The sequence below is a fragment of the Delphinapterus leucas genome, chromosome 3 (genome assembly GCF_059928025.1).
Source record: "Delphinapterus leucas isolate spDelLeu-1000000601 "Yukka" chromosome 3, BTC_Dleu_Yukka2, whole genome shotgun sequence".
In the NCBI taxonomy this organism is placed as follows: domain Eukaryota; kingdom Metazoa; phylum Chordata; class Mammalia; order Artiodactyla; family Monodontidae; genus Delphinapterus; species Delphinapterus leucas.
Window position 1 is genome coordinate 37746784 of NC_143131.1, and position 14907 is coordinate 37761690.

At 40.1% G+C, this 14907-nt stretch overlaps 1 protein-coding gene across 8 annotated transcripts in view; it reads left to right on the plus strand.

Annotated features, from left to right (window-relative positions):
* Positions 1–14907, plus strand: part of NNT (nicotinamide nucleotide transhydrogenase) — a 93819-nt gene that overhangs the window by 31594 nt on the left and 47318 nt on the right. For all 8 annotated transcript variants that reach the window (XM_022597912.2, XM_022597894.3, XM_022597903.3 and 5 more), the window contains 2 exons: positions 13760–13893; positions 14396–14587. In XM_022597912.2, coding sequence (XP_022453620.2) covers positions 13760–13893; positions 14396–14587 — 326 coding nt within the window. The remainder of the gene's footprint in view (positions 1–13759; positions 13894–14395; positions 14588–14907) is intronic.

The window sequence follows — 14907 nt, forward strand, 5'->3', positions numbered from 1 at the left end:
GTACTGAAGACCTGGCGTGGATAAGAACATTGAGAGAGGAACATGGGCAATGAGCTTGCTTCAGGTAGCAATCCTGCGGAGCTGGTAAATTTTCATTCCTCCTACGCACACGTCAGTCAGTGGGCTTGGACACACAATAACGTTGTACTCATGAGGATCCTGGGTAAAATGAAACGTTTCTGTAGCTAGCTACTTATTATGCTGCCTGGTGTCTTGTACCATTGTCTAGACCCCCTCAATTGGCTTGGGCGATGGATGCAGGGCTAGCATTTCACTTAGTGCAGGTAACTTCAAGAGAGGGCCTAGCGGACAGTCTCATTTTGTGGTGCTGTGCCCACGAGGGAAAGCTCCCAACCTTCCTGTCCAGCTCCGTGACCTTTAGGGTTACCACTAAAAAGTTCGGCAGCCCCCCTCTCTGATAACGTTCAGGCTGTGCTCATAATCTTTTCCAGTAAACCTTTTGAGACACAGGAGATTTTTTCAGCATTCTTATTGTTCTGAAACCCTTTTAGAGAGACTTTTCATAGACTTGGAAGGTTTAATCAGGAAGAAACTGAATCAGGTTGAAAATCTAATTCGTAAATTAGGGATTACGGGATGGGGGTGTGAGGAGGAATCACAGTGGTTTAGCAGTGACTGTGTGTTAGGCAAATTTTGCCTAAATTCCTGTGAGAATTAGGAGTACTGTGGGGCACACGCTAAATCTACCCTGACAGAGACAACTTTCTCCATTTAGAACCTTTCCTGATGATGCCTAATTAAAAATCATAAGCATCATAGGGTCATCTGGCTTTCCTGCTCTCCCCTTCCCCACCTCAGGCCCTGCCCTCATTTCGTAATTGAATCATAGCTACTGGAAAGCCTGGGGTTTTGTTTAGTAACGACAGTAACTTGGACCACTCAAGTTCCCAGCATCATTAGGTAAAGGCATCTAAAGTCCTCAGGATTGGATCACCTCCCCTCCCTCCCCACCCCACCCTTACCGGTGCCCTAAATTTTGCACCCTTTGGTAAGGTATTTCTTGCCTTTCAGTTTCTAGTCCTGATTGAGCTTTTGGATCTCATGTGAAACTCATGTCTTGCTCTCTGGGCCTGATTTCAGTCATGCTTGCTGCTATTATCTCCACAAGGAGGCCAAGGACTTTCAGGCCTTGCACGTATTGTTCCTTCTCTTTGGAATGCTGTCCCTGCCCTTCCCTGCCTTTTTTTTTTTTTTTTTAACATCTTTATTGGAGTATAATTGCTTTACAATGGTGTGTTAGTTTCTGCTTTATAACAAAGTGAATCAGTTATACATATGTTCCCATATCTCTTCCCTCTTGCATCTCCCTCCCTCCCACCCTCCCTATCCCCACCCCTCCAGGTGGTCACAAAGCATCAAGCTGATCTCCCTGTGCTATGTGGCTGCTTCCCACTAGCTGTCTATTTTACATTTACTTATAGTATATATAAGTCCATGCCGCTCTCTCACTTCATCCCAGCTTACCCTTCCCCCTCCCCGTGTCCTCAAGTCCATTCTCTAGTAGGTCTGTGTCTCTATTCCCTGTCTTTTGAAGTCCTACTGAGCTCAGTAGTTTCTCCAGAGTTCCTGCCATCTCCTGCTCCGTAGTAAACCCTCTTTTTTCTGCATTCATAGCATTTGCCCGTGCCTCAAATTCCAGTAGTTCTCAGTCTCACTGCCCTCTAGTTGCCCTGTCTCATCTGTGCCACGAGGGTGCTTACCAGGGAGCCTTGTGTACAGCTGTGGCTCAGCAGATGTTCCTGAGCTAATGTGGGTTCCTTCCTTAGTTCTCAGTTGGTACAATCCCCTTTATTTTTCTGGTGCTATCCAAGAAAGAACACTCTTGGATAGGAATACTGCAGAGGCTAGTTTAAGACTGGGAAGCTAGCTTTCTTAAATTTTCAGAAGTAGGACACTTGCCACGTTTGCAGTTTGAGGTGTTGAGCTAGGCCTCTCAGGAGATAGAATTAGGAAGTAGTGGGAAGGTCTGTTCAGGAGTTAGAAAGTGTCCTATCAGCCAGGAGGGAAGATATTCATTGCTTGATTATAAATTATGATCCCTTAGGCCATATATCCTTGGGCTTCTTTTTAGGTATGATCCAGATTAGGGTAACAGTCCTTTTTATTTTTATCTATATCAGATAGGGTCTGTAGTATACACCCATCAAAGGAGCTTTGTGGCAATTTTGTATGGCTATGGAGAATTGGGAGGGAGTGTTTTCCCTTGATATACAAGGGCCTTACACATGTGAGACCAAACCTGAGGGATCTCACAGTCTCCTGGAAAATCAACATTGGTTTTGCATTGGATGCTGCCTGTCTCTTTGAAGCCATCTTTCATATGGAGTAGAAATATAGTACAAAAGAGTAACTTTCCGTAGTAATTTTTTTTTTCTTTGCGGTACGTGGGCCTCTCACTGTTGTGGCCTCTCCTGTTGCGGAGCCCAGGCTCCGGACGCGCAGGCTCAGCGGCCATGGCTCACGGGCCCAGCCGCTCCGCGGCATGTGGGATCTTCCCGGACCGGGGCACATACCCATGTCCCCTGCATCGGCAGGCGGACTCTCAACCACTGCGCCACCAGGGAAGCCCTCCATAGTAATTTCCACACTTGTTCTTTTAGGCAAGAGAATAATTGATATAGCAGTATACTCTTCGTTTGTGAAATTCCACAAAGATAATATTGTTTTGATGACTACACAAGGTCTTTCTCTAAAGTAAAGCTTTATTTTTCAGATTGTTCTTTTCATTCTGTAAACATTGTGGTCTTACAGGACAGTGATAGATCAGGGATTTTCAGCTTTTTTTGAATGATTTAACTTTCTTTTACTGACTAATCTGATTCATCTACCATCCTCTCCTTTAAATGCATTGTATGATTGCATGGAATTTTGTAATATTTCTTGTACAGAGTTTCATTTGTTTTGAGAATTTGGAAGGACAGAGAAAAATACTTAAATGTTGCAACATCAAGGGTTGGTAACCACAGGCTGTCTATACACGTCTTGGTAGCTTTCAACAGAGGCAGGGCAACTTGTCCTTAAGAGGAAGATGCCAAAACTGTGGAGTTTTCCATCGTCATTTATCAATCTTGACGATTTAGAGTGTGTTTGAGCACATTTAGTGAGTGACTGGGCCAAATTTAACAAATGCCCTGGTAGGAAGATTTATGGCCCAGAATTATCTTCTGGTTTGGTCTGTTATTTCTCCCAAAGTATGTTGCAAGATTGGAAAGCACTGTGCTTCCCTCTGTGGCAGTCCCTGAGCTGAAAAGGATTGGGAGGCTGAGGCTGTCCCGTCTCTGGTGAAACAGCACCCAATAGATAGAGTTACAGCTACAACCAGCACTTTCCACCATGGGCATTTCTGTTCTTCCTTATTTCCACTTTCTCTATACTTTCTTATGCCTCAGTATTAGTTAGGATGGTCTAGCTGCTAAAACAAATTCACGCAAAAGCTCAGACATTATAGAAATTCACTTCTTGCTCAGTTAACAGTAATAGGTGGTTGACACATTGGAGGGCAGCTCTCCTTCAGGTGGTCCTCTGGGGATTCAGGTATAGCAATACTGCCATCATCATTATGAGGCCGTGAAGGTCGCTCAGGGCGCTGTCTCTGTTCCAGCCAGCTAGAAGTAAAGGGCCAGGGAGGAGCGTGCATGGGATGCCCAGAAGTGGTATAGACCACCCCTGCTCACATTTCTTCTGCTAAAGACCTAGTCACATGGCCAAACCTAACTACGAAGGAGGCTGGGAATGGTTGTCTAACTGTGCCCCCAGGAATAAGAGAACATTGTATTAGTTTGCTAAGGGTGCCGTAACAAGATCTCACAGACTGGGGAGCTTAAAACGACAGAAATTTATTTTCTCACAGTCTGGAGCCTAGAAGTCCAAGATCAAGGTTTCTTTTGAGGCTTCTCTCCTGGGCTTGTAGAGGGCCTCTTCTTGCTGTGTCCTCACATGGTCTTGGTGTCTTTTTCATGTCCACATTTTCTCTTGTTTTTAAGGATACCAGTCAGATTGGATTAGGGCCCACCCTGATGGCCTCATTTAATGTAATCATCTCTTTAAAGACTCTATCTCTAAATATAGTCGTATTCTGAGTTACCGGGGGTTAGGGTTTCAACATGTGAATTTTTCTGGGGGCACAATTCAGCCCATAACAAATATGGATTTTGGTGAGGAACTAAAAGCTTCTTTTCCTCTTCCCCAGTTTTTAATTTTATCTGCTTATGTTTAATCCATTCATTGGCAATCAGATCATGGATTTAGAACCAGATAGAGTAGATTCAAATTCCAGTTCCACTGCTTAACAGCTGTGGCTCTCTGAACCTCAGATTCCTCATTTCTGAAAAGGAAGTAAACCTTTTTATCTTGCAGAGTTGTTTTGAGGACTACATGAAGAAAAAAGCCCAGTGTAGGGCCTGGCACATAGATCATTAGCATAATCACCTTTCTTCCATCGGTGATGCTTGGTCTTGCAAATGGTATCCAGACTGAAAAGCTTACTGACTGTTGCAATAGAAAGTCCAGACATTCTTGAGCATTATGTGGCATGTCAAAGATGTTCTCTGAAATCATCAGGCTTATGGACATACTCATGAAGTTACAAAAACATTGCCATTAGATGGTAATCTAGCATGGATTTCACTGTGGAAAACCATGGCTTAACTTGCTTTTTATCTGACTTTTCTGAAGATACCCACTTCATTAAGGCTTTTCTGTCAATCTCATTCTGACCTAAGTTTTTTTTTTTTTTTTTAAATTTTATTTATTTATTTTTGGCTGCGTTGGGTCTTCGTTGCTGCGCGTGGGCTTTCTCTAGTTGCAGCGAGCGGGGGCTACTCTTCGCTGCGGTGCACATGTTCTCATTGCGGTGGCTTCTCTTGTTGCAGAGCACAGGCTCTAGGCGTGTGGGCTTCAGTAGTTGTGGCACACGGGCTCAGTAGTTGTGGTTCGCGGGCTCTAGAATGCAGGCTCAGTCATTGTGGCGCACGGGCTTAGTTGCTTCTTGGCATGTGGGATCTTCCTGGACCAGGGATCGAACCTGTGTCTCTCGCATTGGCAGGTGGATTCTTGACCACTGCACCACCAGGGAAGTCCCCTGACCTAAGTTTTCTGACATGGAAAATGAAATAAACAGCATTATTTCTCTTTTAAAAAATAACCTCCTAATTATTTTATAAACAAATGTATAATAAATACTCATTAATTTTTTAGGGATTGGTAGCTAATGTACATCTAGACATGTATTGGAGGGAAAACAAAGAATGTTATAATTTATATAAGAATATTATTTAATGTATTATATATTATATATATATAATATATTATATATTATATATGTTTCCTTTTTATGTTACCATTTAGGTTTGGTAAGTTGTTTTCCTTTCTTTGAGAATTCCCGTAGCTTATGAAGCCATGGTAAAGCCTTGACTGATTTTGATTTTTATCTATACAGAATTTTGCAGCTATGGCAGGTAAATTATTGAGGTAATCCTCAAAAAATTTTTATAAATGTGTTCTTTAATTATTAGGTAAAGGCTTGTTTTTAGGTTTCTTCTTTAAATAGATCTTTAAGGATTTCTCTTATCTGCTAAAGCATGCTGTTGACTAATCATATTTCCTACATATTACATTTAGAAATATCTCAAGGCATCCAATTTGTAACAGTCAAGTTTTTGCCACCTGGCTTTCTCTCTGGTTCCTTATACAAATAATTAATTAGGCAGAGAAAATTTTTATCTAGTTCCAGGAATAGAACTCACATATAAAGCTTGACTGGTTAAGCTTGGGTCAGAATCCCTTTATGTTCATGAACAAAGCTATCTGTAGCCTCTCTAGTGATAACAGAGATAGAGGGATTGTATCCGTGTGTTGCTCTGTGCACCTCGGGGCTGGCAGAATCAGAGACTTATTAGATCAGTGGGTCAAATGTTCAGCAGTTTTTTGCCACATCCAGTCTATTACATAACCAATTATCTCTTTTTTTTCATATGTGTACATATATGTATAAAAAGCCTTTTGTCCTTATCTGTAACATTTTTATAGTTTAAGACTCAATATTTTGGACTTCCCTGGTGGTGCAATTGCTAAGAATCTGCCTGCCAATGCAGGGGACACAGGTTCAAGCCCTGGTCCGGGAAGATCCCACATGCTGCAGAGCAACTAAGCCCGTGTGCTACAACTACTGAGCCTGCGCTCTAGAGCCCATGAGCCACAACTACTGAGCCCACATGACACAACTACTGAAGCCCGCGTGCCTAGAGCCCGTGCTCCACAACAAGAGAAGCCACCGCAATGAGAAGCCCGCGCATCGCAACGAAGAATAGCCTCCGCTCACTGCAACTAGAGAAAGCCCGCGTGCAGCAAACAAGACCCAACGCAACCATAAATAAATAAAGAAAGAAAGAAAGAAAAAAAGAAGTAGACTATCATAAAGAATAGGAATGTGTTAAAAAAAAAAAAGACAATATTTTAACCCCATCTATGATTTTGTTATTCCAAAAGAGCCTTTGGTGTGTATCAGTTAGGGTGCCTTTGGCTGCCAGAAGCAGAAATTCCAACACAGTCTGCCTTAAACAAGAAAGGAGATTTGCTGGGTTGCGTAGGTGAAGGAAGCCAGTTACAGCTGGGTAGGTGTGCGTCGGGGCCCTGCTGTGCCGCTTTGTCCTCTTTTAGCTCCGCCCTCTCTGAGTTGGTTTCATGGTCAGGAGCAGAGGCAGGCCTCCACTGTGCGCAGCACACATCCGGAGGGCAAGGCAAGCCGTTCTGATGGCTCCCTCTTGAAGAGCAAGGGAACTTCTTTTTCACAATCCCTTAGCACACTTTCCCTCATTCTTATTGGCCTTGACTGGTTTACATCCCCACTTCTGAACCAATCCATGTAGGCAGGGCAATGAGATGCCCCTCAGCTTACACCTGGATTTCTGAACTGGTCTTCAGTAGGTGCTGAGATTACCCTTAGGCCAGCGAGGCCTGCCTCTGCAGTAGTTTCAGGTCATTTCTCCTGAAGCTCATGGACTGTGTGGAGAAAATGGAAATCAGAGTAGTGACAAGAGGATGCTGGATAAACACTAGTGCTCAGTATAAAATTGTATGCTTAGAATGACATTTCTTACTGTATAAATACTAAAGTTCAGAACATTTTTACATGCTCTGTTTTACATGTAGTCAATATATAGTATTGTGTTACATTAAAAATTATCCTTTATAGTACTTGTTCATGAGAAATCTATTTTGGTTTGGAGACATATACTCTATAATTTATATTATTAATCTCTTTATTACTATACTGTTAAATATACCATGTTCTTGTTAAAGCAGAAAGTTTTTCTTTTTCTTTATAAATTTATTTATTTATTTTTGGCTGCGTTGGGTCTTCGTTGCTGCTTGCGGGTTTTCTCTAGTTGCGGCGAGCGGGGGCTGCTCTGCGTTGCAGTGCGCAGGCTTCTCATTGCGGTGGCTTCTCTTGCTGTGGAGCACGGGCTCTAGGTGCACGGGCTTCAGTAGTTGTGGCTCGCGGGCTCTAGAGCACAGGCTCAGTAGTTGTAGCGCATAGGCTTGGTTGCTCCGCGGCACGTGGGATCTTCCCGGACCAGGGCTCGAACCCGTGTTCCCTGAATTGGCAGGCAGATTCTTAGCAACTGCACCACCAGGGAAGCCCAGAAAGTTTTTCTTGAGCCTGCTTGAGCCTGCTTAATTTGATGGCTTACAGGCCAGGAAGTTAGGAATTTCCCCATCTGATTAAATGCCATTGAATAATTCCGGTAAATAATGCTAAATGCTCTTGGGAATCATTATAAAATTTTGTGGTAAGCCTTTTTCATCTTGGTGTCTTGTTGTTCTTAATATTTTTAGTGGTTTCCTATTAATTTTTCTTTCTTTCTTTCTTTTTTTTTTTTTTTTAAAGTTGTTTGTGAGGGCTTGATTCTTTTTCCAGTAAGATAGAATCTGAGAATTTATTGATTTCAGATGATCACGTTAGGTCTGATTTATTCAGAGAGGTATAATATATTGCAAAACTTTCCAGTAAATCTTTAGCTGTTGAGATTTAGTTTAAGCCAAATCTCTCTTTTTTTAATTTACTGTTGTAGAGAGGCCAGTGGTATATTCTTTTGCTGCATAGTGAAAAGTTGTTAAAGCTATTTTTAGAAAGAAGTAATTTTTTTCTAGAAATCTTTGAATTTACTACTTTAAAAACTGCATCTTAGTATTCGTTTAATGAGTAAACACATGAGTATGAAAAGATACTATGAATTCAGTCACATTTCAGAATAACTGTGTGTGAATCACAGCCATACATACATACATCTAGAAACAGTGCACATGTGTGAGGCATTTTTTTCTGTCTATTGTCAGTTCTGGGTGCACACAGAGATTCAAGGATGCCTTATACTAATCTATGGCACCTCTACTCACCCTAAATAATGGCCATCCAACTGGGAAACTATAATTAAAACTTTTAGATGAGTGCTATAAGTATCTTAGCTATTCTCCTAATAAAAATGTTCACTAATCTTTGAATGCAACCTCTTTCAATCCTAAACTATTAGATCTTAGAGCTGTAAGTAAAGCTTTCCTTCCCCATCTAGCCTGCACATGGTAGGCACTAAGTTATTGCTTGAGTCTATGAATGGATGAATCCTTGAATGATGACTGTGAGTGCATGATGTCCTACCACTGTCTTGGCAAAAGTATGGAAATAAACTCCCAACTGGGAGGGAACTGAATAATCTTATCAGGAACTTAATGTCCATGAACCATAAGGAACCAAGAAATATTTCATGAAGTTGAACATCTTTCACCCACAGTTTGTATTGTGCCAGTAAATATATTAAAAATTTTTTTTCCTCCTTGTTAATTTTTTCAATCAGTGATTTTTGGGGGAGGGTGGTTTGAAGAGATGTAACAGTCCTGGTCTTTTTGTATATCTCATCTTTTGCAGATAAATGATAAAATTAACAGAAATGAGCAGTCAAAAGGGGGAAGCCCAATTGTGCCTCTAAAAAAATACCTCTTATCTGCCTTCTTTTATTAACTCTTCTGCCTTCTACAATCCTGTCTTGAAACACATGATATGCTCATTTGATCTTTTATCCTTGTGTCTAGGATCTGCACAGGGCTGTCACTGGGGTAATTATGGGACATCTCTATATGGGACATCTCTAATTAAACATTGGATATATTCTTTTCTATGTTACATATTATAAAAAAATCTGTGCACATCTTCCTGTCTGTTATCCATCCTTAGTTATGTTTCTGCCTGCCTGTATAAGTGTTTGGATTCACTCTTTGAAAGGCTGTCCTAACTGTATAGCTTCCTTTGCTGTAGCAGGGAGGGCAGAGGATTTTGAGTGCGGTGTTTTCAATTGGTAAGTTAACAGACTGGTTAAGGGCATTTCTAAGTTATTTTAATTCTTGTAGTGCAACTCTTTAATCTCTGTCCTCAGCTTAAACGGGGAAACTTTAAAACTTTATGCTTTATCTGTTTATAAAAATAGTATGACTTGTTGGAAATGCAGTAAAGTACAAAGTAGAAAATAAAGATCATTTGTGATCCTTCTACTCAGTGAAAAATACACTTAACATTTTACCATTTTCTTTCAGCCTTTTTTCCATGCATTTTTATCATGTTAGATGAAGATAAAATATCTTTTTTACTTTCTCCACTTAATATTATTATATCATAAGTTTTCTCCCTTAACATAATAAGTCAATAAGAACTCTTTGCAAATATATTTTAATGGTTTGTGGAATTTTCTTGTTTGAATGTGCTGTATTTAATTTAACTGTTCTCCCAAAGTTAGCCTTTTCATTTATTTCCAGTTTTTGTCAATTAAAAATAATGTTCTAACATTTTTTTTCTGCTTTATTCTTGTATCTGTACTTTCATTGATTTCCCCAGGATTAATCAAACCTTAGAAGTAGAATTACTGGTTGAATGAATATCAGTATTTTTGGCCTGTTGATACACACTTGATCTACTATGCTTTGTTGAAAGATTATACAGTTCATAATCTCATTAGTAGATTTTCCAGCTAACTGTTTCATTTCAGAAGTATTTGGATTTTGTTGACTCTTTCAGTTTGAGGGCAAAAAGGTATCTCACTCTTTGTACTCACATTTCTTTTAGTCTTACTGAGGGTGAACTTTCTTCATTTGGTTGTTACCATTCTCTTTGAATTGGCCATTTGTATTTGCTATTCATTTATCAATTAGGATCTTAGTGTTTTGTTTTTATTTAAATTTCTGTGAGATTTTTATTGTATTAATTTTTTGTCATGTTTATTTTTTTTGAGGATAGTAATACATACCTTTTTCATGTTTAAGCCTATTGACATTTTCCTTTGTAATTTTTCCCATTGCTGTAAATTTAGGAAGTACTTTTCAATCCAAAGACAGGAGAGATATTCACCAAGTGTTTCCTTTTTTTCTTTTCTTTATGGGTTGATTTTTTTCTTTTATTTTTTTTCTTTTCTTTTCTTTTTTTTTGCGGTACGTGAGCCTCTCACTGTTGTGGCCTCTCCCATTGCGGAGCACAGGCTCAGGACGCGCAGGCTCAGCGGCCATGGCTCACGGGCCCAGCCGCTCCACGGCATGTGGGATCTTCCCGGACTGGGGCACGAACCCGTGTCCCCTGCATCGGCAGGCGGACTCTCAACCACTGCGCCATCACGGAAGCCCTTCTTTTATAATTAATTCTGACTATAGAGTTCAGAGTTCAGTTTGAAGTAAGATATTAGGTTTGGGTAGTTTTTTCCCCCAAAACCTAGCTAATCATCTTATTCCTTTTGTTCCTTCCATTTTGTGATGCCGCACTTACCTTACATTACATTTTTATCACAGTAGGCTGTCAGGGTAGGATAGTATTTTGAAATTTCCTTCTCAGTCTTTCCCTCCCTTGACCTAATCTTTTGAGGATTTGCTCATTTGGAACTTTTTTGTGCTACTCTGCTCCTCTTTTGGCTCCCTTTCTTCCCCTCTTCTGTTTTTAATTTGCATTTCTGCACTTTTCAGAATTTTCAAAAAATTAATCCACATGTGAGTTCTTAAAGGCAGCTGCACTGTTACATTCATCATTGTATTCCCTGTAGGCCTTATTGAATTTTTAAAAGTATAACATGAAAACAAGCTCTTCTAGAACACTTGGGAGATAAGAAAAAGCTCAAAGAAGGAAATAAATTTAGTCTTACTACTCAAAGACGTCCTGTTATTGTTAAACATTATACTCTATAGAATTTGCTAGGAACTATATAGTATATGTAATATTGTGTGTGTGTGTGTTTGTATCTACACACACACACACTTGAAACATTCATACATATGTATATGTAAATTTTTTTTTTACTGAATGGGAACATCCTGTACATACTGTTTTGTTGTGTGCTTTTACTTGTAATAATTCCATGTCTTTTAAACATTCCTCTGTAACTTAAGTCTATCTTTTTAACTTACCCTCCAGTTATTTGGCTATGTACTAAGTAAAATACTGTTATGTGAAAGAAAATGCTATCCTTTCAAAAGTGGTTGAATTTCAGAGTGATAATATGGACGGAACACCTGTTATCTCTGTTATGACACACACACATGTGTGTGTGTTGTGTCAGCCACTGCAAAATTGTTCTGTGAAGGTTGAATAAGTAAAATCAAAGAAGAGAAATAGGTGGTACATCAGATGTTTTCTAGGGAGCCTAAATGGTTTTGGCCACTTGACGTCTTATAAAGTGGGCAACATTACAGATGCAGGGTCTGATCTGTAGCTATAGATATCTCAGAAGGAAGAAGGAATCCAGAATGTCTAGGGCGGGAGAAATTAGTTAGATGCCAAATCCAATTTGTGAGGTCGATGGTCGTAAAGTTGGTGTGGTTAGAATTCAAAGGGGTTGCGCCTGGATCCAGCTTGGTTCTAGCCAGAAGAGTAGCTTAAGGCACGTCGACGTAAGACTGGAGGGTACAAGTAAGGTGGGAGGAAAGGCTGTGGCAAACGAGAGTCTGGTTAATAACGAAGAGGCTCTGGACAAGGGCTGGGGGTGGGTGGTGATGACAGTAAATACCTGCAAAGTACAGGTTAGCCCTTTAAACTTGCCACTTTATGTAGATGCAGCCACGTCATCCAGAGCTTTACATCACTGCAGTGCTGGTCAGCATGACCTTTAGTTTGGGACGAGTCCTCAGATGCTGTTGTTTGCATCCCCAAATTCTCATGCTTGAGTAAAGTTTAAGTATTCAAGGTACCTTTAGTGGACTACAGTGCGGGAGAGTAGAGGAAAGGAATACGTAATTCCAGAGAATTTTGAGAAGTGGCGAAACTACCAGGACCAAAGGGTGTTGTCTTTGGGAAAAGATCTCCTCATTCTTGTTCTTTTTCATGGAGACTCAGAAGAGAGAACCAGAGCTTCTCTAACAAACCATTGTGGCTGGAGCAGAAGGTCCAGTGGGGCAGTAGTGAGAAGAAATGCTAAGAAGAGTGCTTCAGCCCGGGGAGAAAGGTCTTGGGTAATAGGAGGCTTAGGAGTTGGACTTGATCTTGGAAGTATAAGGTTCGCATTGAGAAAGGAGGTACACCCACACGTATCTTGACAACTTTGTTTTTCACATGTGCTACAAAAAAAGGTTATTTTTCTTTTTTGAATCACGTATATTCCAGTCAAGTAGATTGAAAAGCAGATTATTATCATGCAAATTTTACTTTGAGTTGATTTCCATTTATAAAACTGACAGTGCTTTTACTAAAATTCTGTAGACACAGAGTTGAAAACTTTCAAAAGAAGAAAAAAAAGATAATTAGGCTATTAATTCTCTGCTTTCCTGTGGCCAATCTCGCAAGTTTATTTCCTTTCTCTTTTGGCTTAGATATTTACACTGTTTTATGAAACTTGAACAGGGTATTATACCCACAGTGTGGACCCCTGTTGAACATATTAACTTATGTTAGCTTGAAAAATCCTTATGTTTGGTGCTTTATCCTCTATGTAAGAATTAGTAAACGATTTATTATAAAATGTGAAATATCTCATGAGGGGCAGGCTCCATGAGAACAGGGATCTTTTCTGTTTATCTACCAGTACACTCCCAGCACCAGGCATGGAGCTCGACTCACCAGAGGTGCAGAATAAATAGTTGTTGAGAGGGAATAAAAGTGTATGAGTGGTTCCTAAGATTTTTTGGAGTTGTGGTATCCTACTGTTTCCATTTCATGGCACTTCCCTGTCTCTCCTCGAAGTTATCCTGTGTTAAATTAAGGTAGATTAATATAGCATGTGGGAAAATCTGGTGACATTGGTTAAGACGATTGGAAATACTCTATTTTGTCATTCATAGATTACTATTGAATGTTCCCTTGACATTTGTGATCTTTATGAATCGTCCAATTTGGGTGCACATAGTTTCCTTACTAGCTTATTTATTATGCATTTTTAAAGAAACAGGCAAAATGTTGATCTCTTCATGAGTGGTACAGGGTGTAAACCAGTTGGGAAGAGCAGTGCTAGCTGAAATTTCCATGCTTAGCAAATGACAAGGCTTGCTCTCTGGCTAAGCGGCTCCCTCCCACCCACTGGCTTTGCAGCTCACACTCATCCTATTTCTTCCTTAGGGGACTGACCAGTCTCACCTGTGTTATGAACTTTAGGGGGTCTCTTTGAAAGAGTTATATATTCAGATGTTAAATTCCTGGGTACCCAGAGACTACTGTAATAATTAGAATATAAAGTTTTAAGAATTACCATGTAATTTGTACTCTTTTCTTTGGTTTTATTAGGTAAAAAAGCTCCCGTTTTGTTTAGTAAAGAAATGATCGAGTCCATGAAGGAAGGTTCAGTTGTTGTGGATTTAGCTGCTGAGGCTGGCGGAAACTTTGAAACGACCAAGCCAGGAGAACTTTATGTTCATAAGGTACAGCACAAAGCTTCCTCTATCTATGAACCTGTTCCTATATCTTTATTGATTTGTGAGAGGGTGTTTATTGCTTTAAATATTTAGAGAAGCTGAGGCCTGAAATTTTCTAAACTTAAAAACAGTCACATTTAAAGCTCCTTTTTTTTTTTTTTTTTTTGCGGTACGCGGGCCTCTCACTGTTGTGGCCTCTCCCATTGTGGAGCACAGGCTCCGGACGTGCAGGCTCAGCGGTCATGGCTAATGGGCCCAGCCGCTCCGCGGCATGTGGGATCTTCCCGGACCGGGGCACGAACCCGTGTCCCCTGCATCGGCAGGCGGACTCTCAGCCACTGCGCCACCAGGGAAGCCCTAAAGCTCCTTTTGAAATATGTATTTGTGGGTGTGTGTGTATATTTATAAAGATTTGTAATTTCAGAACTTAGCCTTGACTGAGAACTGTCCTGGAAAGAATATGGGCATTTAGTAACAGACCTTTCTGACTATATTTTTGTTTGTTTAGGGGATTACTCACATAGGCTACACAGACCTTCCCAGCCGAATGGCCACTCAGGCCAGCACCCTGTATTCCAACAACATCACCAAGCTCCTGAAGGCCATCAGCTCTGACAAAGACAATTTTTATTTTGAAGTGAAAGATGACTTTGACTTTGGTACAATGGGTCACGTCATTAGAGGAACTGTAGTGATGAAGGTAAGTGAAGAGATCTGTTTCTCCTGTGTTTTCATTATATATTTGTTTTAGGATTTTTGTTTACAGAATGATCCTATTTTGGAATTGGGATATATTCTAATAAAGTATCGATGTGTTGGGTTTATGCCAATAAAAATTGCTTAAAAATGTAGAACATTTTAAAGAAAAATATTGCAAGATTTATATACATGTGTGACTCACCTAAAATATGCATTGCTTTTGATAAACAGAAACAAAAAAACAGACAAAAAACCCAGAATTGAATAAAGTAAAAATTAAATATTCCCCCTCCCCCACCTATCTGCTTTTAAGTTTGTTCT